The sequence below is a fragment of the Manihot esculenta genome, unplaced genomic scaffold, assembly GCF_001659605.2.
Source record: "Manihot esculenta cultivar AM560-2 unplaced genomic scaffold, M.esculenta_v8 Scaffold51, whole genome shotgun sequence".
In the NCBI taxonomy this organism is placed as follows: Eukaryota; Viridiplantae; Streptophyta; class Magnoliopsida; order Malpighiales; family Euphorbiaceae; genus Manihot; species Manihot esculenta.
Genome location: NW_025215468.1, coordinates 1,196 through 26,442, shown reverse-complemented (window position 1 = coordinate 26,442; position 25,247 = coordinate 1,196). Strand labels below are relative to the sequence as shown.

Here is a 25,247-nt window from a genome sequence, read left to right as displayed (position 1 = left end):
TTTACCTTTTTTATAATTAATTTTATTGAAATTTAAATTTTTTAATATTATAAAAGACCAATAACCAACGCAATATTTATATTTAGTGATCGAACACGATATTTATATTTACAAATTAAAATATTCAGTAATAAAGTATTTATATTTTAATAGTAGAATGAAAGTATTCCGATCACATGATCAATCCAATTTATTAGCTTGATTATTTCTTTCCTAATTCCCTTCAGCATTCTTCAGAAAATTGATAGTGTTGCATATCAATTCCAACTTCTTCCCTATGCTAAACTTCATCCCATGTTTCCTGTTTCGCAATTAGGCCGCACCAAGTGTTGATGGAATTACCACAAGGTTTGGAAATTGAAAAGGATTCTTTTGAGCCAGAAACAATTTTGCAACGCTAAAATAACACAATTTATGGCCACCTAGTTTCTTAACTTCTCATTAAATGGAATGATACTAGAATGGACTCTAATCTGTTAATCAGTTTTCATACGTTAGTCTTGAGGACAATGTTGTTCTTTCATAGGATGGTATTGATATAAGTGGTCAGGAAATACTGGGCCTAGAACTAAGGCCCTTGAGGGTATACTACGTGCATGAAGAATACAAGGAAGAAAGAGACTTAAATCAGTAGTAAGAAATAGGGTAAATGCACTTGGGTTGTTATTAAATTTCAGCATAATTAACAAATCAGTTTATATATTTTTAAAATTAAATATTTAAATTTTTATAATGATTGTATTCAAACTCTACTGTTTTCATCCATTAGCTGCCATTAACATCGTGAAGATATCTTTATTATACCTTTTATTGCTGCTTTTATTTTAAAATTAAATATAAAAAATTATTTTTTAGTTTCTAAAATATAACATAATTAACGGATTTATTTTTTTATTTTTAAAACTCAACACTTTTATTTTAATTTGAAATTTAATTTCGTCAAAATTTAAAATTTAAAATTTCTCTGTAAAAAATTTCTATTAAGTCAATGATTTACATTTGATCAAAAGAAAAAGATTAAATATAATTTCAAAAATACCCTTATCAATAATAAAATAAGAAAATTACTACTTAACCCTTATAGTATGGAGAAACTCGCTAGTTTGTCCCTTGATTTTAAAATATATATTAAAATATCTTTGGTATTTTAAAAGTTTACTAGTTAGTCTCTCAATTAATTTTGTCTTTAAGCATTTTACTGTTTAGTTTCTATAATTTTAAAAAACTTATTAGTTGGTCTCTCAAATTATTAAAAAGTTTACTTAATTTCTTTTTATAATACTTAACACTAAAACTAACAAAATGATTAACTAATAGACTTTTTAAAATGTCAGAGACGTTTTAATATATTTTAAAATCGAAGAACCAACTTGTGAGTTTCTCCATACCATAAGATCTAAGTAGCAATTTTTCCTAATAAAAATTCCTTCTACCCTTCAGATTCTCTGATTTCTTTCATATGCTTCCCACACCCTATTCATTATTCATGTCCAACCCATACTCAAAGCTACAAAATTTATATGTAAAAAACCCATTTTGCAGTAATTGAGAAGGAGATGGACGATCGGTTAGTGACACAAGCGTCCGACGATGTAAGCAGCAAGTGACACGAGTGGTCGAAGACGCAAGTAGTGATCATCGAGATGAGAGTAGTGAGCAACACAAGTGGCTGGAGACAAAGCAGCAAACATGTGAGTTATTAGAGACGCGATCAATGAGCGATGCGATGGCTGAAGACACAAGCAATGAGCGACACGGGTTGTTGGAGATGCAATCAGCGAGCAGTGCGAGTGGCTAAAGATGTAAGGAGTGAGTGATACGAACAGGAGGCGCATCGAGTGGCAAACAATAGGAATAACTAGCGACTCAAGCAGCGGACAACTGGAATAGTAAACAACGAGCAGTAGAGTTTTAATTTTTATTTTTTATAATTTAAATTTTATATATTTTACTTTTTATTATATTTCTTGAGTTTGAATTTTGAATTTATTGAAGTTTCTATTTATTTGTGAAAATTGAGTTTGAGATTTTTTTTTCTTAGATTTGGACGGAGCTAAACCTCAGGGACTAAAGCGTTATGATAAGCAAATAGAGGGACAAATCTGTTAAATTATATTATATCGAAAAATTATTTTTTTCCTTGATTTTTATTAATCTGTTAAATTATATTATATCAAAAAATATTTTTTTCCTTGATTTTTATTATATTTATTGAGTTTGAATTTTGAATTTATTGAAGTTTCTATCTATTTGTGAAAATTGGGTTTGAGATTTTTTTTTATTAGATTTTGACGGAACTAAACCTCAGGGACTAAAGTGTTATGATCAAAAAATAGAGGGACAAATCTGTTAATTATATTATATCTTAGAGATGAAAAAAAAAATTTTTCCTTAATTTTTATTATATTTATTGAGTTTGACTATTTAATTTATTGAAATTTTATTTATTTTTCAGTTTGTTACTTTGATTTGTAAATAGAATTTTGAGAAATAGATCTATAAATTTGCAGAAATTAAATTTTAAAAACTGAAGTGTTGAATTCTAAAAATGGCAATTCGGTCATTTTTCCTGTTACTAATAATATTTTTTACGGAATTAAACTTTAGGAATCGAAGTGTTGGATCTTAAAAATAGAGGGACAAATCTATTAATTATACTATACTTCAAGGATAAAAAAGTAATTTTGTCTAAATATAATTTAAACACTTTTGGCCATTCATTTTTAATAAAATACTCAAGTCACTAGTAATTTTGGCCTAGGTTATCACATTTCACTAATTTTTAACGTTTTTTCTTTCAATTTTCATTTATTAAAATACTTCAATACCTAATACCTTCAAAATTTTTAATGTTTAGAAAAGGCTTTCCGAAATTGGAACACCAGCCTTATTTTTAAATGGCCAAATACATAATTTACCCCTCACCTTTTTATAAAAAGTCATTTTATCCCTAACTTTATTTTTATCCTATTTACTTCTTTAACTTTTAAATTTTGAATAATTTAATCTCTAAAGTGAGAGAATGTATGTATCACCCCTTCAACTTTTAATTATTGAATAAGTTAATCCCTATGATATGATAGTGCATAATATCACATGCCAATTATATGAATTAAATTATTTCACCATTTAAAAGTTAAATGAGTAAATAGAACAAAATTAAAGGTAAGGGATTAAAATAACTTTTCATGAAAATGTGAGGGGCAAATTATGCATTTTGCCTTTTTATATTTACAATTAACATTTCTCAACCTCACGCAATGAAATCTACCTAAAGCACTTGAAGCATACATTTTTCTCCTCTTTGATGAAAGCACCTTAAAAAGATGATGAGAAGGGGTTGTGATGAAGAATACATTTTACTCCTCTTGATAAAAGCACCTTAAGAAGATGACGAGAAGAAGGGGTTGTGATGAAGAATGAGTGGTATCAAGTAGCCTTTAAGTAGATTGTGGACTTTTACAAAGAGTATTATTTTTAAAAAGGAAATTATACTTTTAAAAGTTTTGACTATCCATCAATTTTGAACTAACATTCATCATGGATGGGAAGATTGTAATTCTGGACAGACTGAATATAGAGGGTAGGGTTGTTCATAGGTTGGTTTGGGATAAATTTGTATTCAAAACCAACCCAAACCAATTTATATTCGTTACTAGGAAATTTTTCATACTAAATCAATCAACCCAATCCAACTTATATTCATTAGTAGGAAATTTTTCATACTAAACCAACCAACCCAATCCATAAAACTTGATGAATGGTTGGTCGGTTTGAATTATAATTACAATAGTGAAGCGATGCATGTTTGTTTGAACCGTAGATCACTATAAAAAAATGTAAAAACAATTACAACATTTACCGATTAAAATATTAAGAAAATGGTCGGTAAATAAAATTATTAATTATTTACTGATTGATGCATTTTTGTACTATAAAATTTGGTAGGTAAATTTTACCGACTACTATTTATATCGTCAATAAATTACTTACCATATAATCTATCGGCAAAGTGTAGAATTTACATTGATAATTTGATTATCACATCATCGTGTTTTAGGAGGCAAGAAACGACTTACTAGCGAAATATTGACGATTAGTTTCATCCGTAATTATCGACCACATAGTTTGGTAATAAATATTTATTTTTTAAAATTTTATAATTACCAATGATACTTTTATAATTAGTAAAAATAGTGCAAATCTATAATTATTACTTTACCGACCACTTTAATGTGGTTGATAAAATATAAAAAATATTATTTATAATTGTTTGGGTTGGTAAATTATATTTATTTTTTATTTATAAATTGTCATTTTTATAATAATTATGATAAAAGAAAAAAATTAATATATGAATCCTTAAAAATTTTATAAAAATATAATATTCATCTATTAATAATAGAAAATATAATATTCATTCATTAACAGTACAAAATAACCATCTATATATATGAATATAATAATAATAACTAGTAACTAAAATAATATATAATATTCATAACAAAAATATCATATATAATTACTGTTACACACGGTGGTGGAAGAGTTGGTAGGTCTCTCCATAGTCTAGTCATTTCCTCCATCAACATATTTCTCATTTATTCCATCTCTGATTGCATGCGATCAAGATGTTGAGTTGTTACTTCTCTCTCATTCTCCATATATCTGCCTCTTCAAATCATGTATATTTTGTCTCTCATCCTCAATCTGCTACTTGTTGTAGAGCAGTATTTTGTGCTTCATATCATAAATATAGTCTTCTAGAAGAGGAACTGATACGAGGATAAAAGAAAGAAGTTTCAAAGCCAAGACCATAAACCTTTCGTCTTTTATCTCCTCCAATATATTTGGTTATCATCAATGCTATCAGATATTGTTTGTGATGGTGCTTCCCTCCTAGCAACAATAGCTTCCTAAACGTAAAATAAAATTATATTTCAAATTACTTGATGATATTGTATACGGCAAAAAATATATTCATATAAAATACATAAAAAAAATATTTTACATCTATCTATTTAGACTTTTCATCTACAAAGTTTTTCTGATATTTAACTAACTCGTTCGCTATTGGCTTACGATCAATTTCTATAAACTTATAAAAATTATGATGATTGAATATAGAACGAGTGATTAGCTTATAGCAACTTCTTCGATGATTCATAGAAGTTTATAGTTTAGTAATGATTAACTTTTTCAATGATTCATAGAATAATCGGTTGTGGAATTATGATTTTTCTTCAATGAAAATTCGAGACAAGTTCAAAATAAATTGTTCTCTCCTTTTTGGTCTCTTCAAGTATAGAGGAACTACTATAGGTCGATTACTTTCCAATAGATTAGTCCACTATTATGAATAATTTTGAGATTGAATGATTTTATAACAATTATATTGAGTGAAAACATTAAGGATGAGTAGCTTTTGAAATGAAATTAAAGTTAAAATAAAAAAAAGAAATTTCAACTATGTGCGAGTAAATAGAAGTAAGTTTGATACAAACAACATTTTCTTTTATGAGATAATAATTTAACAGAAAATTTAACTAAAGACCGCATCGATATCGGCCTTGATAAAAAATATATATCCTAATAAAAATTAAAATTTTCACTCTCCATTTCGGCTATGAATCTAAAAGAAATTTTCACACCTAATTGTTTTTTTCATAATTTGCAATTTTGAGTATTTTTTTAAAAAAAAAATTTGCACACCTAATTTCCCTCCTAGTTATTAATGGTATGCTTATTTTGTATTTTAAACCATTTTATATTTTATATTATTTATTCAACTTTTTATAATAATTTATCATAATCATTAAAGATATATATTTTTACTTTTTTTTAATTACAAATTCACTCTGACCATATACAAATCCTACCTCCGCCTCTAAATTCAAGAACAAAACTAATTTGAATAATACATAAAAGCAGCAGACCATATTCTTTTGCTCTAACAATGTTATAATTGCATATTCCAAGCTGAAGAAATACAGCAGTATCGAAAATTGTCATAGTTAAACAATTCTTCCATGGATAGCTAACTTGCTCGGTTATACTAAAAAAAGATAGAGTTAAAAACGGAGGATAAAGACAAAAGAGGAGAAAAAATAAAATAAAACAAATGGAGAATTATGCATTATTTTTCTACAATTTTTTCATTAGGTTAGTAATAGATGTGGTAATTTTAGACTAATAAATTATTCAATGAACATAATTAAATTTAAAATTAATTTATGTGATTTAAAAACATAAAAATTCTACTAATGTTTTATGTAAAATTAAAAGTAATTTTTTCTTTTTATACAGTCCATTGACATAGTCCTAATTGCAAGCCGATTACAAACTAGTTTCAGCATACAACTACCCGTTCAAGCTTGAAACTGCCGGTTCAAGAGCCTTCATAGTTCAAACTGATTTTGGTTTGACAATGTTTTTTATTTCTCTAGATTTCGGTTCAACTTTGTTTCAAAATTTTAAAATTATATAGTGATATAGTTCAACATTCTGATAATAAGAAATTCATGATAGTGAGGCAACATCATAATGGACAAGTTAAAAAATGACTCGCTCGGATATTATCTAACAAGTAAATAAATTAAACATGGATTGTCCATTTTTAATTTCAAAATTTCTCAGAATTTGAAAGTTATCGCTTAATAAGTTTTCATATCAAAACTCAATCTAATTGAGTTTGTAGCGTCTACCAATTTCACTAAATAAATTCTTATAAAACCATATAAGAATTTAATCTCTTTTAAAATGAAAAATTTTTAAATCAAAAAAATTTAAATTAAGAATTATTAAAAAAATTAATTAAATTGAATTCCTACAAAACTCTTGTGGAGTGATATGCAATTGGCTCCAGAATTTACAGAAATGATATCCCTACTATATAACTAGAAAATTTTAAACACATTAAGTACACTATTTTACACAATTCTCTAAGTTTCTCTAATAATTATCTTTACCTTTTATCTTAATTTATTATATAATACATTTATAAAATTTAGCTATAAAAAATAAACGGAGTTTATATAAAAGAAAAAAAGAGAAAATAATTTTTTGAATCAATTTCTAATTTGAAATCAGTGGTATGAACTTACCAGTTCTAGATCAGTTTCGATTCTGGTTTAAGGAGAAAATGTAGAACAGGTTCCGGAACTCTGTAACCGAGTTTACGGTTTTGAACTGGACCATGCCCAGGTCTGGATCGACATGTCGTTTTAAGTAAAACCAACACACCCCTCTCCAACCTGTTTGCTGTCCAAGTGATCGAGCTATCGCTGGGCGACACGCGGTGCACCTCATAGCTCTACTCGTAATCTTCTAATTCCTTCTGTTTAACAAGAACTCCAAAACTCCAAACTCCGAAGGCTCCAACAGCTTAGAATATCCATGAGCTTCAGTTTAGCGCGCTTCTTCCTCCAATTTGCAAATTCTTCGAAAGCTGCGAATATCAGCAGCAGCAACTATGGCTATTTTCTTTCAACTCCGAACACACGCAAATTTACTGAAACTCCCACCACCGGAGCTCATAAGGTTTTTAAAGTGCTGTTTTTTTATTTATTTTTATTTTTTTGATATTTTCTTTCCTTTTGATATTACATTATTTACTTTTTCATTCGAAAGGATGTAATCTTTTTCCATTTTGATATGCATAGTCGACTGAGGAGCTGCTAGTGGTGGTTGGAGGCGGAGCTGCAGGGATGTTTGGGGCAATTAGAGCCAAGACTGTGGCGCCTAATCTTAATGTGGTGGTTATAGAGAAGGGAAAGCCTCTATCCAAGGTTCTGATTTCTTTGGAATCAAACAAGTTGATTTCTGTTTAGCTTAAATCAATTGATTAACTAATGTCTTCTTTTGTATTTCCTGGTCTCCTTCCTTTTTTTTTTTGATTGCAGGTGAAAATATCTGGTGGAGGCAGATGCAATGTCACAAATGGGCATTGTTCTGATCATAGGGTAAATAATTATTATATCACAGTGGATGATTCTTTCAATTTTGGAAATTTCAGCAATGCTTTTGTTTTCAATTGAGCCACCAGCTTGTAATGTCAGTATGAGAGCGTGCATTTTTGTTAATTTGATATTCCCGTAATTTTGTAGCAAGCTTTATGAGACAATCTACTAGTTCTCAATGATTCTCCTGTCAAAAATCTGTCTCAGATTGTTGTTTATATTTTTCATTCCCCCGCCGCTGGTTCCTCTTAAGGATTGAATTTTATGTCATCTCAAGTGTTCAACAAAAATGAATACGGTGAATATTAAAAAAAAACTTAAATAATTTTCACAGGCATTATCCAAATGATAAATGTTACCAACACTCTATTAACATTGTGTATATATATTTTCTTTCATCATAGTTACTGGTGTAAATTTCATCCCTTAAAACCTAAAACCTTTTCTACAAATTGAATAAAGAATACAATTTTAGACTGCATGTTCTAAACTTATTTTTGAATTTTTCGCTCTTTTACTTGCTATATCAATTTAAATTTCTTAATAAATTAAATTTAAGATATTTCATTGAATAAAATTTCTACTTATCAATTATTTTTATTTTATAAATTCTCACATTATCTAATTAAGAGTACAGAAAAAAAGCACTAAACTCTTTAAAGAGAGTGCATAAGAAAGTGCTGCTAGTATTCCAACACCCAAATACTTTTTATGATAGCTAAACACTCTCTTGAACATGTTCATCTGTAATAGAAACATTTAATTTTAAATTGGAAGATCTGCTAACTGAAATGGTTGAATATCTACTTGTACATTGAGAATCTTTGAAATTTGCTTTATGTTCATTACCATTTGCAGATTTTGGCAGAACATTATCCTAGGGGTCATAGAGAATTGAGAGGATCTTTCTTCAATACACATGGACCAGTGGACACCATGTCCTGGTTTTCTGATCATGGGGTGGCCCTCAAGGTTGTCATGAAAACTGCATGTATTTTGTTGCTTTTCTTATTCTGCATATGCTACTTATGCTGATGTGTGTAATAGATTGAGGATGACGGAAGAGTGTTTCCCATCAGCAATAGCTCCTCTTCAATTATTGAATGTCTTCTAAGTGAGGCAAAGCACAAGGGAGGTAGGTTTTTCTTGATCCTCGGTTCATGTATTTTCATTTGCTGATTTTTGTTAGACTATGTGAGATGTATCTTGGAAACTAATTTGGTCATTCTTGATACATTGGACTTTCATACTTGGATTATGTATCAGGTCACACTTATCTTTTAGTAATATGTTACTTGGCTGATGTATTTAGTCATAGTTATTAAATTACTTCTCATTTTATGTAAATTCTTTAATTACTTTGTTTTTATTAGCTTTTATAAAAACCAAGACTTTCAGTGAAATGAATTAATCAAGTGAGAAGTTTATTCATAGACTCTCCATTTTTTACCCATCCTTCTAAGCTTGCTCTGCCATTGCCTTCTATAATTAGTATCAGAGCTTTCGTTCTATAAGGGATTGTGCGTGAGAGAAAACAAGGAAACCTCACTAAAAAGACCTTAAAACACTTTCGAATTTTCTTCAACAGCTTCTAGTAGTTTTTCGGCTCAATTGTCATTGGTGTTTTCGGGTGAAAATTATCATCCGGTTTGGGCTATAAAATGAAAGCTTATCTCAGAGCATATGATTTTTTGAGAAGTTGTAGAAACTGGTAGGGATACTCATTCCATTGCCCACAACCTAACAGTTGCTCAAATGAAAAATCAACAAACGAAGAGATACAAAGCTCTCTCTTGTATTTCAGTCTGCTGTTTTTGAATTCATTTTGCAAGAATCACGGCATGAGACATTGCCAAAGAAGCTTTGGGATAAGATCAAAGAAGAATTTCAAGGAAGTGATAGAACAAGGCATATGCAGAGTCCTAAATTTGATAAGAGAATTTGAGATTTTGAAAATGAAGGAATATGAAACTTTCAAAGAGTATATGGACAGACTTATGAAGGTTGTAAACCAAATTCGATTGCTTGGAGAGGACTTCAAAGACAGTAGAATTGTGGGAGAAAGTTCTTTGTGAGTCTGCCTGAAAGGTTTGAAACCAAAATATCTCTTGAAGACTCTTAAGGACTTGTCATAACTCACCATCACTGAACTTGTCAATTCTTTTCAAGTTTGGAGCAAAGAAGAGCTATAAGACAAGAGGATGCTGTTGAAGGTGCCTTTTATGCCAAACAAAAATAAAAGGAAGTGATTCCCACAAGTTGTGGAGGTTAGAATTATCATGTCAAAAGGGAAGTTGATGGCAAGGAAGGTGAAAAGAAAGGCAAATATCCACCGTACTCTGCTTACAACAAGACAACTCATTTGGAGAAAAATTATTGGAAGAAAGCCAAGTACAACCACTATGGCTAGTGGGCCTGCGAGGAAAGGGCTACCCGTGAGAGACGAGGTGGAGCCGCCCGAGGTACTAGCGAACCATAATACCCAAGGGTTCGGTCCTAGTTAGCAATTGTAACCGATTTAGTTGCAACGAGGACATCACAAATTTAGCGGGACCGAGTGTAACGGTCAGCTGCCTGCTTCCGGTGCGGAAACCGTTCCACATCGGAAGATGATGGAAAATTGAAATTGTATATAATAGCTAGCACAAAGCTACTAAATAACTAAATAACTTGGGTTAACCATTTTGGGCCAAGTGGAAAGTGGGTCCAAAAGTTATTTAGACCAGTTCGGGCCGGACTGTTTCAACATTGATAGTGATTGGGCTGGTTGTTTGGATGACATGAAAAGTACTTCTGGGTATTTGTTTTCTTTTGGCTCTGGTCCATTCACCTAGAATTGAAAGAAGCAAGAAGTGGTTGTATAATCCACAGCAGAGACCGAGTATGTTGTAGGCACAACGGCTGCAAATCAAACCTTATGACTTAGAAAAGTTTTACAAGATCTTATGATGGAGCAAATAGAGCCAACAATCATCCATTGCAACAACAAGTCAACTATATCCATGGCTCAAAATCCAGTTCAGCATGGAAGAACCAAACACATTGAGGAGAGGTATCATTCCATTACAAAAACTGAAAGAAATCAAGAGATCAAGCTTGTGCATTGTAATTCAGAAATTCAGCTAGCAGATATTTTAACAAAGGTTTTTCCTAAGTCAAAGATTTGAACATTTAAGAAGCAAACTCAAAATTTCCAAGAAAAATCTTAAGGACGAGTGTTAGACCATGTGAGATGTATCTTGGAATTAATTTGGTCATTCTCGATACATTGAACTTTCATACTTGGATTATGTATCAGGTCACACTTATCTTTTAGTGTTATGTTACTTGGGTAATATATTTAGTCATAGTTATTTAATTACTTCTTGTATTATGTAAAATCTTTAATTACTTTGTTCTTATTAGTTTCTATAAAAGTTAAGTTTTTCAATGAAATGAATTAATCAAGTGAGAAGTCTATTTTTTACCCATCCTTCTAAGCTTGATCTGCCATTGCCTTTTACAATTTCTCTTTCATTCTTTATGTTCCTTCCTTCTTTTTTCTTCAAAGTATCTGTTTGGCATAAAGATGACATTATTAGCAATCATGGTGAAATCCTCATTCTTAATTTATGAGATGTTGATTTATGAGTCTTCAAGAAAGACATGAAGAAGATGAATAGCTAGTATTTTATCACTCTTGGGAAGCTATGTTTATTTGTTCCATTTCGAATATGAATGTTGGATGGTCAATAGGAGTCTTCTCAATATTATTGGATAATTTGAAAGCTATTCAATCTAAAAAGTGAGTTCCTCTATCAGTTTCTCTTCAAACTGGAAAAGTTTTAGAAAATGCTTCTGTTGATGCTGGTGGGAAGTTTTATCTGAAAGTTGAGAAACGTACAGTTGTTGAATCTGTTGAAGCTGATTATCTATTGATTGCTAGTGGGAGTAGCCAACAGGTACTAATGGATGTTCACTTGCATCATCATGTATGTAACTGGGATTCCTGATAAAATTCCCTTTTCTTATCTCAGGGCTATAGTCTTGCAACTCAGCTTGGCCATTCAATTGTAGATCCAGTACCAAGTTTATTTACTTTCAAGATTGAAAGATTCAGAGCTCGCAGAGTTGTCAGGGTAAAGCCTCTTTGTGATCAGTTAAGACTTTTCCGTGTTAATTTTAAAAGTTAGCAAAATCTAGTCTTTTTTTTGTGTGTGTGTTTACATGATATAGTGTTTGATTTTACCCTTAATAGAGTCATTCATTTTATTTTCTCAATTTCTTGAGTTTCAGAATGAGAACCCCCAGCCCATCCTCCACCCAAGTTGCAATTTAGGCATTTTCACAAGTTTAATTTTGTGATATACTAATGTCAGGTTACATTTCCTAAAGTTGAAGCAAAGCTGAAATTAGATAATGTCCAAAGGAATATACCGCATCTTACACAAGTAAGCTTTCTCAACTGCTATGATTTTTTAATGCATAAGGTAGTATGATTTTAACTGGAACTTATGATCAGGTTGGGCCTATGCTAGTTACACATTGGGGACTCAGTGGGCCAGTAATTCTTCGTTTATCTGCTTGGGTGCTCGTGAACTGTTTACTGCAGGTTACAAAGGTATTGTATAAATCTTGATTCTGTCCCCTTCCCCCTCCCTCTCTTCTCTCTTCTTTAATAAGTTCAAAGATTGGATGCAGGAATGCTCGTAGTGGATTTTATACCGGATTTGCATATAGAAGATATAAAGTCAATCATCAGTCAACACAAGAATAAATTTGCGGTAATCTTTCAGGCTAACCATGCTTCTTGCGTGTTCTGTAGAAACTATGTTACAAATGAGTTGAAATTGAAATATGATATTCACACTGGATGATGGAGTTGTGAGGCGATATGAAGGTAGTCCTTGGATAACATAACTCTCTTATTTTAACCTAGATAGATGGGTAACTTCCTTTTGTAAGTTGGCACATCAATTTGTATGAGTATACCACAAGTGGATAGAACTTGACAAGTGGGCAATAATTTATTTACTTTGTCATGATAGTGGGGATTTTGCCTTCCAATGTTGCTTTTTCAGGGAATATAACCTAATTAGCAAAAATGACGGTTCTACAGTTTTAAAAACCCACATGATAGATGTTGGCTTACTTATGTACCATTAAAATTAACTTTCAACAGCTGTAATAGTAGATGGGGAAAAAAATTATTTTTGCCAGTTTTCTCATTATCCCACACTTTCTTGTTTATTAGTGAAATCTTCCTTGCTGTTTTATTTAGTAATATAAGTACACCGAGTAACTTTCTCTATTTAACATTATATTTCTTTGCAGAAGCAAAATTAGTCAATTCATGTCCTTCAGAATTTGGCCTTGCAAAGAGATTTTGGAAATATATATTGGATCGTGAGGTCTTTTTTCTGTTTGGAAATGATTTTTCTTATGCTACTATTTGCTATAAAACAGTTTACAAAATGCTCCTTTTTTTGTTCATATGCAGAGTTTAATTGGAGATACCTTATGGGCTTCTATATCAAAAACTCTATCATTTCTATTGCCTGTCTTTTGAAACATTGTACCTTTAGCATAAAGGGAAAGGTAAAATTCCACACTGAAATTGCTAAGCTATATTCCTTGTATTATGTTATTCTAGGCTTTTTCCAAAAAGGGTGTTTATATGAGCACAAATTCTCAACAAGGGGTGGGGGAAACTATTTCCACATAAAGGTAATGAATGGGGACTCAAATCTCAATTGTAATTGTAGGTCATGAATTGGCTCAGTTGTGCCTTATAGCCATGTCTGTAAGTCACAACTAGACTCCACTGTACATCCACTTGCGAATGTGATTCACGATTGACTTGTCGTGACTTAGTCATGACCAAGCTCACTGTAATAGTTTCCCCCACACCTTATTGAGAATTTGTGCTCATAAAAACACCTTTATAGAAAAAAGCCCATTATTTTGTTACATTTTTTTACATTACATGCATTTACTCCTAATATAGGGTCAATTTAAGGATGAGTTCGTCACTGCAGGAGGTGTTCCCTTGTCTGAGGTTCTCCCTCCATCCCTCTCTCTCTCTCTCTCTCTCTCTCTCTCATGTTTATTGAAAAGTATAAATTGTTTTCCTTTCATGAAGATCTCCTTGAACACGATGGAAAGCAAGATATGTCCAGGGCTGTTTTTTGCAGGAGAGGTACTGTCTCTTAATCATCTTAGACCTTTTGCCTTCTTATTCCTTGTTTTTGAGCAAGCTACTATGAGACCTTTCACGCTGAGATTTTCATTTCCTAAACATCAAATGAGCAAAAAGTAATACACAGGTTTCAGTATATTCTAACATCTATTTTGTGGATCTCATGAACAATAAACATTGTCTGCAGGTACTGAATGTTGATGGGGTGACTGGTGGTTTTAAATTTCCAGGTATGAAAAACCATCCTTTCATTGCAGAACATATATGTGTGTGTATATTATAATTATCGTGAAAACCGAGCAAATGTTGAAACACAATCATTTGCAGTGAGAAGATCATATTGTAAGTCACATGATAACTTCTTATTGCTGAGCAAACCTTTTCCTGCTTAAGTTTTGCACTCAATATAATTTTGGAAAGAATTTATGGAAGTTGCAACTTTGGGGTCTAATATGTTAATTATGTATGTTATTAGTAAGGCAATTAATTTCAGAACTGGAATATTTCCTTTTCTTCATTGGAGGTCTCATATGAATTATTTAAAACTATTTGAATGATGTTCACTGCCCTGAAGTTTCAAGATAGTTGATACTTAAGGTCACCATGGATTGTTCTCTTTACAGAATGCATGGTCCGGCGGATACACTGCCGGTACAAGCATTGGTGAACTAGCAGCAATTGAAGATGCTCCAAAAAAGGAAGTTCTATGAGATGAATTATGAGAAAGTCTTTCTTTGTACATGTGCAATTGAATTGCAAAACAGAGAATTCAGGAGTTTTCTTGATATTCACGTCTACAAAATGCAAATGCAATTTATAGCATATGGTCACTAGCAAAATATTTTGTTTGCCCTTAGGTATTGGAGGATTATATTCAATACAGGTGTAAATGAATCAGTGCGAGCCAAGTTTGATTTCATCAAAATTTTTGAAGCTCAAGTTGACTCGTTTCAAATTTGATGCAATTATAAATAAGTTAATTTTTAATTCTTTTAGCAAATGAGCTAAGTATTTATTGAGCCAAGTCTTTGAACTAAGTCTTAAATAGCTCTTAAGCAATTCATTTTATGTATATAATAATTTTTAATTTAAAATAATAAGTAAAATTAAAATTTTAATTAAAGTGAAGTGAATTGCAAAAATTATAAATAAATAAGTTTTTTAATTTTAATGAGTTAAATAGTCACCAAGTTTGGATTAGTTTGCTTGTTAAATACATTTAAAAAATTCAAGCTTTTGAATTTTTTAATCAGGCTGCGTTTTGAGCAGCTTATTTACCGCCCAAGTGTCTAATTTTCAGGTAGGTTATCACACAAATTGACTAATATGTCTCGCTAAATCTCTCTCTCTCTCTATATATATATATATATAATTGAGTATAAAATAGAATATAAAGAGATTGACAATGAATATATTTAAATTTATGTAATTATATTGTCTAGTGGTATATTTAAATTTATATATTTGTACTAAGTAAATTTAATAATAAATATATATATATATAAATTGAGTATAAAATAGAATATAAAGAGATTGACAATGAATATATTTAAATTTATGTAATTATATTATCTACTGGTACATTTAAATTTTATATTTGTATTAAGTAAATTTAATAATAAATATATATCTTTAATAATATCACAAATTAATATGTTCATGTTAAATATATAATTTATATATGACTTTTAAATTTCTTATCTTTATTGTTATATTTTGTATATGATTTTAATTTTTTTATTATTACTATTATTATAAGACTTTTAATTTCCTATAATATTTTAATATAATATATTAATTTATAATTAAAAAATTTAAAATTAAAAATTAAATATATATTTTAAAATAATTAATAAAATTAATACATAATCTATTTTTCCAAATATAAAATATGAAAAATTAATATATTTAAATTTGTAATATGTTTTTTTTAATTATTTTTTTTATCATTAATAAATATATATATATATATATATATATAACCTTTAAAATAAATTAATAAGGGATTGATAAGTGATGAGTGACATAATTAATCCGATATATTTATAACATGTAATGTAATATATTTATATTTTTATATATTTAAATTTTATTTTTAATATAAATAAATTAATGTATATATAATAAATATATTTATTATTTTTTTAATTACTATTAATGCATGACTTTTTAATTTTTATTACTTTTTAATATAAATAATAATTTTATTATATTTATTGATACTATTATATAAATTTTTGATATTCTACCACTTTTTAATATATTATATTATTAATAATTTAATAAAAATTTTATTATATTTTTTAATTATTAAAAAACTTTATTATATTTTTTATTTTAATAATAAATAGAATGTTAAAAATATATTTATAAAAACTGAGTAATGAATTTATAAAAAATTTTATTGTATTTTTTTTAATAGACAGAATAAATTTATATGAAAAGAATATTATTTTATAAAATAATATCATATAATCTTAATATAAAAAATTTTATTATCTTTACAACATGCGGACAAATGATTAATTTTAAATAATGCTGAGTTATATATAAACAAATAAATTAGATATTATATATTAATATAGACAAACAAATTTAATGAACCCATTTTTATTTTACCAATCAAATTTGCATATGCCTTAATCTCCACGTTGGTGAGTTAAATGAGTCACGACTATAGTTGAACCGTTTTACTTTTTTTTTTTAAACCATTTCCTTATTCAGTCTATTGAATGATTTATTATTATTATTATTATTATTATGCATATGAAAATTAAAGACAAACCGAAAGAAACTGATCGATCTACAATCTCAAAATATATATGTATAAAACTACATTAACAGACTATTAACAGTTTAATAATGAACCAATTCAATTTTTATATCAAACCATTGGAGTTAATTTACCCCAATCAGTTCAAATTTAATAACAATGAGTTGAAAAAATAAGCCGGGAATAAAAAGAAATCACATTTCTTCTGCATCATCTCATTCCATTGTGGTAGAAGGAAATTTCATCTTATTATCATGCTAATGAAAGTTTTTTCCTTAGACATATAAGAAAATGTAGTAGATTATAGAATCTTATTGATAATGCCATGAACTACTGACCCTTTGCTATTAACAACAATAATAACAATAGCAAGTAGAGAAGACTGATCCCGTCATAAATATCACACATAAGTCTAATAACTTCATATGAAGGTGGACTCCAACCAAAGTTATGTAAATTACCAGATGAAGTGAACATAGAAGTAGAGGGATCAGTAAAAATACCACTATGCTGCAACTATCATAATTCAACCGATATCTGCTGCCATTTAATTGTAGGATCAGGGTCAACCTTGTGAAATACATATATGTTCATCTCTTTATAAATATGCCTTAATATAACTGTAACTAAGTCATAAGCAACGAACCATTGAATCCAAGCGTGACTTTTTTATCAAAACTTTCCACAATTTCAAAAAACTGGAACTACCCACCATATAGGGTATATACTCGCAAGGTATAACAGTCTAAACTACTCTAATATAAAGACACCAAAAGAACATATGTCCTAAAGTTTCTAGTCGAGACAAACAAATAGAACATCGAGAGTCAGCTATAATACCTTGAATTGCTAAATTGTCCAAGACAGGTAAAGCATTATGGAGGTTGCGCCAAAAAAAAATTTTCAACTTCAGCATAACCTAAAGGGACCAAACAATATCCTGGAACAACAAAAAATGAAGAAAAGGCATGGCATTTTGTATCTTGCAATATCACTTTATGCATCAGAAACTTATAACCTGAACGAACCGTATACTAACTATTCCTTGTAAAATGCCAAATGTAAGAATCTGGAATGCTAAGAGGTGCCACTGATATCGAGAGAACAAAAGAAGCATATTGATATTCAAATAGCTAATAAAATAAATGGTGCCTTTAATCAAGAGTACTATGATCTATCATATTCACCACGACTATAGGTCCTATAGGGCAATTACTAGGTCTCAAGGCAATAAAATTTATTGATTGAGACAACCATAGATTAGACCAAATATTAGTGTTCCTCTCATCTCCATTATTCATATGAACATCTCTACCTGCTAACAGGCTTTACCAAATTCATAAACTACGACGTTTAATATATGCTTCCCAAAAAGAAGAATAGGGAAAATATATACCCTTTAGAAGTCACATCCATAAACTGCAAAGGTTTTGAATGAGTCTCAACACTATTTTGCTAGATAAGCAAGATTGAAATTGATAAACTCTTGGAACCATAAACCACCCCCAAAACTTTGAAACACAAGACTTGTGCCAACTAACCCATCTTAGCTTGTGATACTCATCATCACCTCCCACTAGAAATTAGATAGTAACCTATTCAACTAGGCTACGACAGTGGCTTTTTATTTCTATAATTGTCTTTGACTTAATCCTATCCTAAATAATTGCAAGAGCTTATTATCGCAGACAACCTAAAAGGAATGGCAAACTCAAATAACAATCCAAGGGGACTAATTCCTATATTGAAACTTTCCTAAGCTGTAACATTTAAGATCCAAAGGCATTTGTTTGCTTGACAAAATATGAGAATTTTGAAAATTAATTGTCTACCCGGTAGCCAACACATAGGACTAAATAAGATGCAACAATGACTATGTTTCTTATCTCGTGGCTCAAGCAAATAAAAATGTATCATCTGTAAATAGAACATCAATAAAAGTTTGTGCAGATCAAGCAATGTTGACACCTTTTAAAAGTCCCCTAATATCTCCTAATATACAGGTGATAATAACAAGTACAAAAGAGCATGAGAGATAAATAAAAATAAGTAAGGAGATAAAAGGTCCCTGACTGTGCGATTGTCGAAGCCGGTCAAAAATAACCTTCTTGTTATCAACAATTTACAACTGCAGATAGTGGTGAAGGATCGAATCCACATAGAATTGATTACCTATTTATTTTCCTTAATCAAGACCAAGAGAACTAATTGAAAACACAATTGAAAGTAAGTAATTGAAAGCTGAATGAAAGTAAAATGCAATAAAAGTAAAAAGGGGGTTTTGAGATTGATTTATCTAATAACTATTGAAAGCAATTAAAACAGCAAGTAATCAAAATAAAAGAGGGAATCAATATGAGAAAAGTCTAGTTGAAGATATGGATCCACTTTGGTTGTTTGGGTTGATCATTGAAACTTAAGTTTCTTGATTGATTCAATAGATTAGTTATGGGGTAGAAAACGCTTCTCACCACCATGTCTCTCCTTATGATTAAATCAATTAGGGAACGTCCTCTAATCAATTACTAATTAACAAATTGCCAAGGAACGTCCTTGGCCTTATGCATCAAAATAATTGTCAATTGCATAAAGAATGAGAGAGATCCAACCCTACCTACTCAAACGCATGAGATGTTGCTAGATCATACAATTCCTTAGTTTTTACACAAAGTGTTCTTAGGTCAGAATATTTTCAGCAATTACGGACTAAACAAATACCCTAACCAACTATTAATTAACTTTGCAATCAAGAATCAAGTGGCCAATTTGATCAAAACAACAAAGCAATCTTAGAATTAAGCACAATTGCATGAATATTGAATAAACCAAAAGCAAACACTTTATGTTCAAATCTCACAACCCTTTAAAACAACCTTAGTTTCAACCAATACTTCAACTAGAATAAGGGTTTCAGCCACTCATGGCTGAACCAAAACAGAAAAATAGAAGAAAAGAAGAAAAAAGATGAAGAACCAAAAAGGGGAGGAACCCTTGGAGAAGCCTTGGCGAATTCTTGGAGAAATTGTGTGTACAAAATCTGCCTCTTCTTGTCTTTTTGAAGCCTTTAAATAAGTCTTGGGGGGCTGCCTAGGGTTTCTTGGGTGTCCATGCATTCTTTTAGAGATTGCCCAAAGTGCCCTTGGTCTTGTATGTGCCTTGTGTGGAGTTGCAAGGGCTTTTTGGTCTTTGTTGTTGTCCAAGGACCAGATATGGGCATTATGAGTTCCTTGTGATGCCGTTCGAGTTAACCAGATATGGGTTAACCAGATATGGGCATTATGTGTGGAGTTCCTGGAAGACAGCCTTCAGGACCAGATATGGGCATTATGAGTTTCTTGTGATGCCGTTCGGGTTAACCAATGCCCCTGCAGCATTCATGGATCTCATGAACAGAGTGTTTAGTCAGTACCTGGATCACTTTGTTATTGTCTTCATAGATGATATCTTAGTGTATTCCAGGAATGCAGAGGAGCATGCCCATCATCTGAGGTTAGTTCTGCAGACCTTGAGGGAACATGGCTTGTATGCCAAGTTCTCCAAGTGTGAGTTCTGACTGAGGAGCATTTCATTCTTGGGGCATGTGGTGTCAGAAAATGGAATCGAGGTAGACCCTAAGAAAGTGGAAGCTGTAGCAAACTGGCCTAGACCCACTACAGTAACAGAGATCAAGAGCTTCTTGGGTTTAGCAGGTTACTACAGGAGGTTCGTTCAGGACTTCTCTAAGATTGCAGCTCCCATGACCAGACTGACTAAGAAGAACCAGAGGTTCGTGTGGACCGACCAGTGCGAAGAGAGCTTTGAGGAGCTAAAGAAGAGGTTGACTTCAGCACCAGTGTTAGCTCTGCCATCTAGTAATGAAGACTTCTCAGTGTATTGTGATGCGTCCCGTGTGGGACTGGGTTGTGTGCTAATGCAGAATGAAAGGGTGATTGCTTATGCTTCTAGGCAGTTGAAGAAGCACGAGTTGAATTACCCTACACATGATCTAGAGAAGGCAGCAGTAATCTTTGCACTCAAGATGTGGAGGCACTACCTTTATGGGGTAAAATGTGAGATCTTCACCGATCATAAGAGCCTGCAGTACATCTTGAGTCAGAGAGATCTGAATCTGAGGCAGAGAAGATGGGTAGAACTGCTCAGTGACTATGATTGCAAGATCCAGTACCATCCGGATAAGGCGAATGTTGTGGCAGACGCCTTAAGCCAGAAATCACTTGGCAGTTTGTCCCATATTTCAGCAGAGAGGAGGCCAGTAGTGAGGGAGTTCTTCGAGCTCATGAATGAAGGGCTACAGTTGGAGTTGTCTGGTACAGGTGCTCTAGTTGCCCAGATGAGAGTGGCACCAGTGTTTCTGGAGCAAGTGGCTCAGAAACAGCATGAGGACCCAGAGTTAGTGAAGATTGCCAGGACTGTTCAGTCAGGCAAAGATAGTGAGTTCAGATTCGACCGCAAGGGGATCCTCCGCTATGGAGCAGATTGTGTGTACCAAATGACATACGGCTAAAGGGAGGCATTATGAGAGAGGCTCATAATGCCAGATACAGTGTTCACCCTGGAGCCACCAAAATGTATCAAGATCTGAAGAAAGTGTATTGGTGGCCAGCTATGAAGAGAGAAGTGGCACAGTTCGTGTCAGCCTGCGAAGTGTGTCAGAGGGTGAAGCTGGAACATCAGAAGCCGGCTGGAATGCTTAACCCGCTACCTATTCCAGAGTGGAAATGGGAGAACATAGCTATGGACTTCATAGTGGGGTTACGGCGACGTCCAACAGATTGGACTCCATATGGGTGATTGTGGACAGACTCACCAAATCTGCTCACTTCATCCCTGTCAGGAGTGGCTATTCTGTGGACAAGTTAGCGCAGGTGTATGTTGATGAGATTGTCAGACTGCATGGGGTCCCTGTTTCAATAGTGTCCGATAGAGGACCCCAGTTCACCTCCAGGTTTTGGCGGAGTCTGCAGAATGCCATGGGTACCAGGTTGGATTTTAGCACTGCTTCCATCCACAGACGGACGGACAGTCAGAGAGGACCATCCAGACAATAGAGGATATGCTCAGAATGTGTGTGCTGGACTTTGGCGGTTCTTGGAGGCACCATCTACCTTTGGTGGAGTTTGCCTACAATAACAGCCATCATGCTAGCATCGGGATGGCTCCATATGAAGTTTTGTATGGAAGGAAGTGCAGATCACCTGTTTGCTGGGAAGAAGTTGGAGAAAAGGCCTTGGCAGGGCCTGAGCTAGTGGAGATCACCAGCAGGATGGTACCCATAATCAGAGAAAGGATCAAGACTGTTGCAAGCAGACAGAAGAGTTATGCAGATGTCCGCAGAAGGCAAGTAGAGTTTCAGGAGGGGATTTGGTATTGCTCAAGGTGTTTCCAATGAAAGGGATCATTCGGTTCGGGAAGAAAGGTAAGCTGGCTCCACAGTACATCGGACCCTTTGAAGTCTTGCAAAAGATTGGGAATGTATCGTACAAGCTGGACTTTGCCTGCTTCAATGGAGAGAATCCATCCGGTTTTCCATGTTTCTATGTTGAGAAAGTTTGTGTCAGATCCGGACAAGGTTCTTAGTGAGCCTGATGTGGAGATCCAAGAGGATCTCACCTATGTTGAGCAGCCGGTACGGATCCTAGACACCCAGGTCAGGAAGCTAAGGAACAAGAAAATCCCGATGGTGAAAGTCCTTTGGAATCACCACAACATCGAAGAGTGTACTTGGGAGACACGGGAGTCCATGCTCCAGCAATATCCTCATCTCTTCTAAGGTGAGTTTTATGTGCTTAGTATGTATGTTATGTGTATGCCATGCTTGTGTTTGTTTGGTGAACATTCGGGGACGAATGTTCTTAAGGGGGGAAGAATGTAATACCCGGCTAGACTCCGGTATCAGAATTCCTACCGTCCGGTGGAATCTCGGATGTCGAAAACCTCTAGAAGGGTAAAATCATGTTTTCATAAATATTTTAAAGTATTTTACGGTTTTAAGTAAAAAGGAAGTTGAGTTTTAAATGAAAATAGCCTTGGAGGAAGACCCAGGTTCGGCCGCCGAATCCCAAGTTCGGCCGCCGAACGTGCTTGCGTTTCGGGAGTGCTTTAGGCCCCCGAAGGCATAAGAGAGGGAAGTCTAGGTTCGGCCGCCGAACATGGCATGCATGCGGAGGCACGTTAGGCCCCCGAAAGTGGCCTGGCCAGCCACCTATAAAGGGGTCCCCATGTCCGAACGGGTGAACTTTTCTCCCCGTTTTCGGCCAAGGTGAGTTCTCCGCCGTCCCTCATCGATTTTGAGCTTCTTCCTTCGAATCTTCATGATTTTCTTATGAGTTTTTACTTGATTTGAAGAGATTTGAGCAAAAAGAGCAAGTTTGGAAGCTTGGAGACCAAAGAGTGGATTTCTCCCTACCTCCAAGCTAGGATCGTCTTTCCTCTCGATCTTCAAGAGGTAAGCTTAGATCCAACCTTTCTTGCATGTTTTAAACTAGTTTGATGAAGATCTATGGGGTAGAAATGCATGATAGGTTATTGTTATGTTTATGGGTTTATGTATATTTATGAGCAATGTGGGTTGTTTAATGTGTTGTAGTTGGGGTTTAGGATAGTTTGAAGCCCCTAGGAGCTTGTATGCTTGAGTATGCATGTTGTAGAATAAGAAAATGTATGATTGAATGAGTTGGGAGACGTTTGTGCATGTTGGAACCAAGTTTCTGCCCTTTGGGAGAAACCAGGTTCGGCAGCCGAAGGCTCCTTCGGCCGCCGAACCTGTCTGTGGTAGCATGTATCGGCTGCCGAACCCTGCCCCCGAAAGTGGACTTTCGGCTCTAGAAGGGAGTTTCGACCGCCCAAAGTGCCGCCGAACATGCATGAGTTTCGTCTCTGGAGGGAACCTTCGGCCGCCGAAGGTGCCGCTGAAGGTGCATGACTTTCGGCTCTGGAGGGACTTTCGGCCGCCGAACCTGCCGCCGAACCTGCCGCCGAAAGTGCCCTGTTCAGCCCTCCTTTGCATGAATTCATTGATTGTTTTAAGGTGTTTTAGGGGGTTTTTGGGGGATGTTTTTAGAGTTATTGTAATACCCGGCTAGACTCCGGTATCGGAATCCCTACCGTCCGGTGGGAATTCGGATGTCGGAAACCTCTAGAAGGGTAAAACTATGATTTTATGAAATGTTTTCATGTATTTCATGTTTTTTAAGTAAGAAACTAAATGAGTTTTTGCATGAAAAAATCCTTGGAGGAAAACCCAGGTTCGGCCGCCGAACTTTGAGGTTCGGCCGCCGAACATGCATGCGTTTTGGAGGCACGTTAGGCCCCCGAAAGCATGAGTGAGGGAAGTCAAGGTTCGGCCGCCGAACCTCATGTTCGGCCGCCGAACATTTGCATGGATGCGGAGGCACATTCGGCCCCCGAACGTGGTCTGGCCAGCCACTATAAAAGGGTCCCTTAGCCGAAAATGGGCGAGCTTTTTCTCCCCATTTCGGCCAAGGTGAGCATTCCGCCATCCTTCCCCAATCTTGAGTTTTCCTTCCTTTTTCCCTGATCTTTACAAGTTTAAAACTTTGTTTTTGAAGATCTTGGAGCTTAGAACGAGTTTTGGAGCTTGGAGACCAAAAGTTGGAACTTCCCCCATCTCCAAGTTTAGATCTCCTCAACCCTCGATCTTCAAGAGGTAAGAGCCGATCTTAAGCTCAATGTATGATTTAAACAAGTTTTATGAAGTTTTAAAGGGTAGAATGCATGTTAGGGTATATGTTAAACCTATGGGTTTTTGATGACTTTTTGAACAATGTAGCTTGATTGTGTGTGATTGAAGTGTTGTAGATGGGGTATATGCATGTTTGAGGCCCCTAGGAACTTGTATGCATGCTTTGGTGGAACAATATGCATGTTTGGAAGGTTTGGAGGCGAAATGTGCTAAGGGAGCCAAGTTTCTGCCCTTTGGCAGAAACCAGGTTCGGCAGCCGAAGGTACTTTCGGCCGCCGAACATGGCTGGGGAGGCAGGCCTTTCGGCTGCCGAAGTTGCCCCCGAAAAGAGACTTTCGTCTCTGTCTGGCACTTTCGGCCGCCGAAGGTGCCGCCGAACCTACCTGAGTTTCGTCTCTGTCCAGGATTTTCGGCCGCCGAAGGTGCCGCCGAAAGTGCCCTGTTCAGCCATTTCTTGCATGTTTCATGTGATGTTTTCAGGATGTTTTAGGGGGTTTTTGGGGAGTATTTTAGAGTCATGTTCATGTATGTTTGGTGCCTCATTTGAGTCCACCTGTGTAGGTTCGGACCCGAGGAACCGAGACCCCCGGTTGTGAGATAGTCGTTCAGAGTTCGTTGTTTAAGCTCCAGTTACCA

The 25,247-nt window shown here is 33.7% G+C and overlaps 1 protein-coding gene across 1 annotated transcript; it reads left to right on the top strand.

Moving 5' to 3' along the window:
- Positions 1–7,138: 7,138 nt before the first annotated feature.
- On the top strand, positions 7,139–15,071 carry LOC122722590 (uncharacterized protein YtfP). The gene is given in 19 exon segments (XM_043953695.1): positions 7,139–7,539; positions 7,662–7,787; positions 7,902–7,961; positions 8,817–8,930; positions 9,006–9,093; positions 11,760–11,899; positions 11,975–12,076; positions 12,317–12,388; positions 12,460–12,523; positions 12,526–12,558; positions 12,639–12,718; positions 12,881–12,884; positions 13,272–13,348; positions 13,438–13,471; positions 13,474–13,535; positions 13,945–13,995; positions 14,080–14,136; positions 14,324–14,366; positions 14,760–15,071. Coding segments are annotated over 19 exon segments (1,395 nt in total). The 5' UTR covers positions 7,139–7,395; the 3' UTR covers positions 14,804–15,071.
- The last annotated feature ends 10,176 nt before the right edge of the window (positions 15,072–25,247 follow it).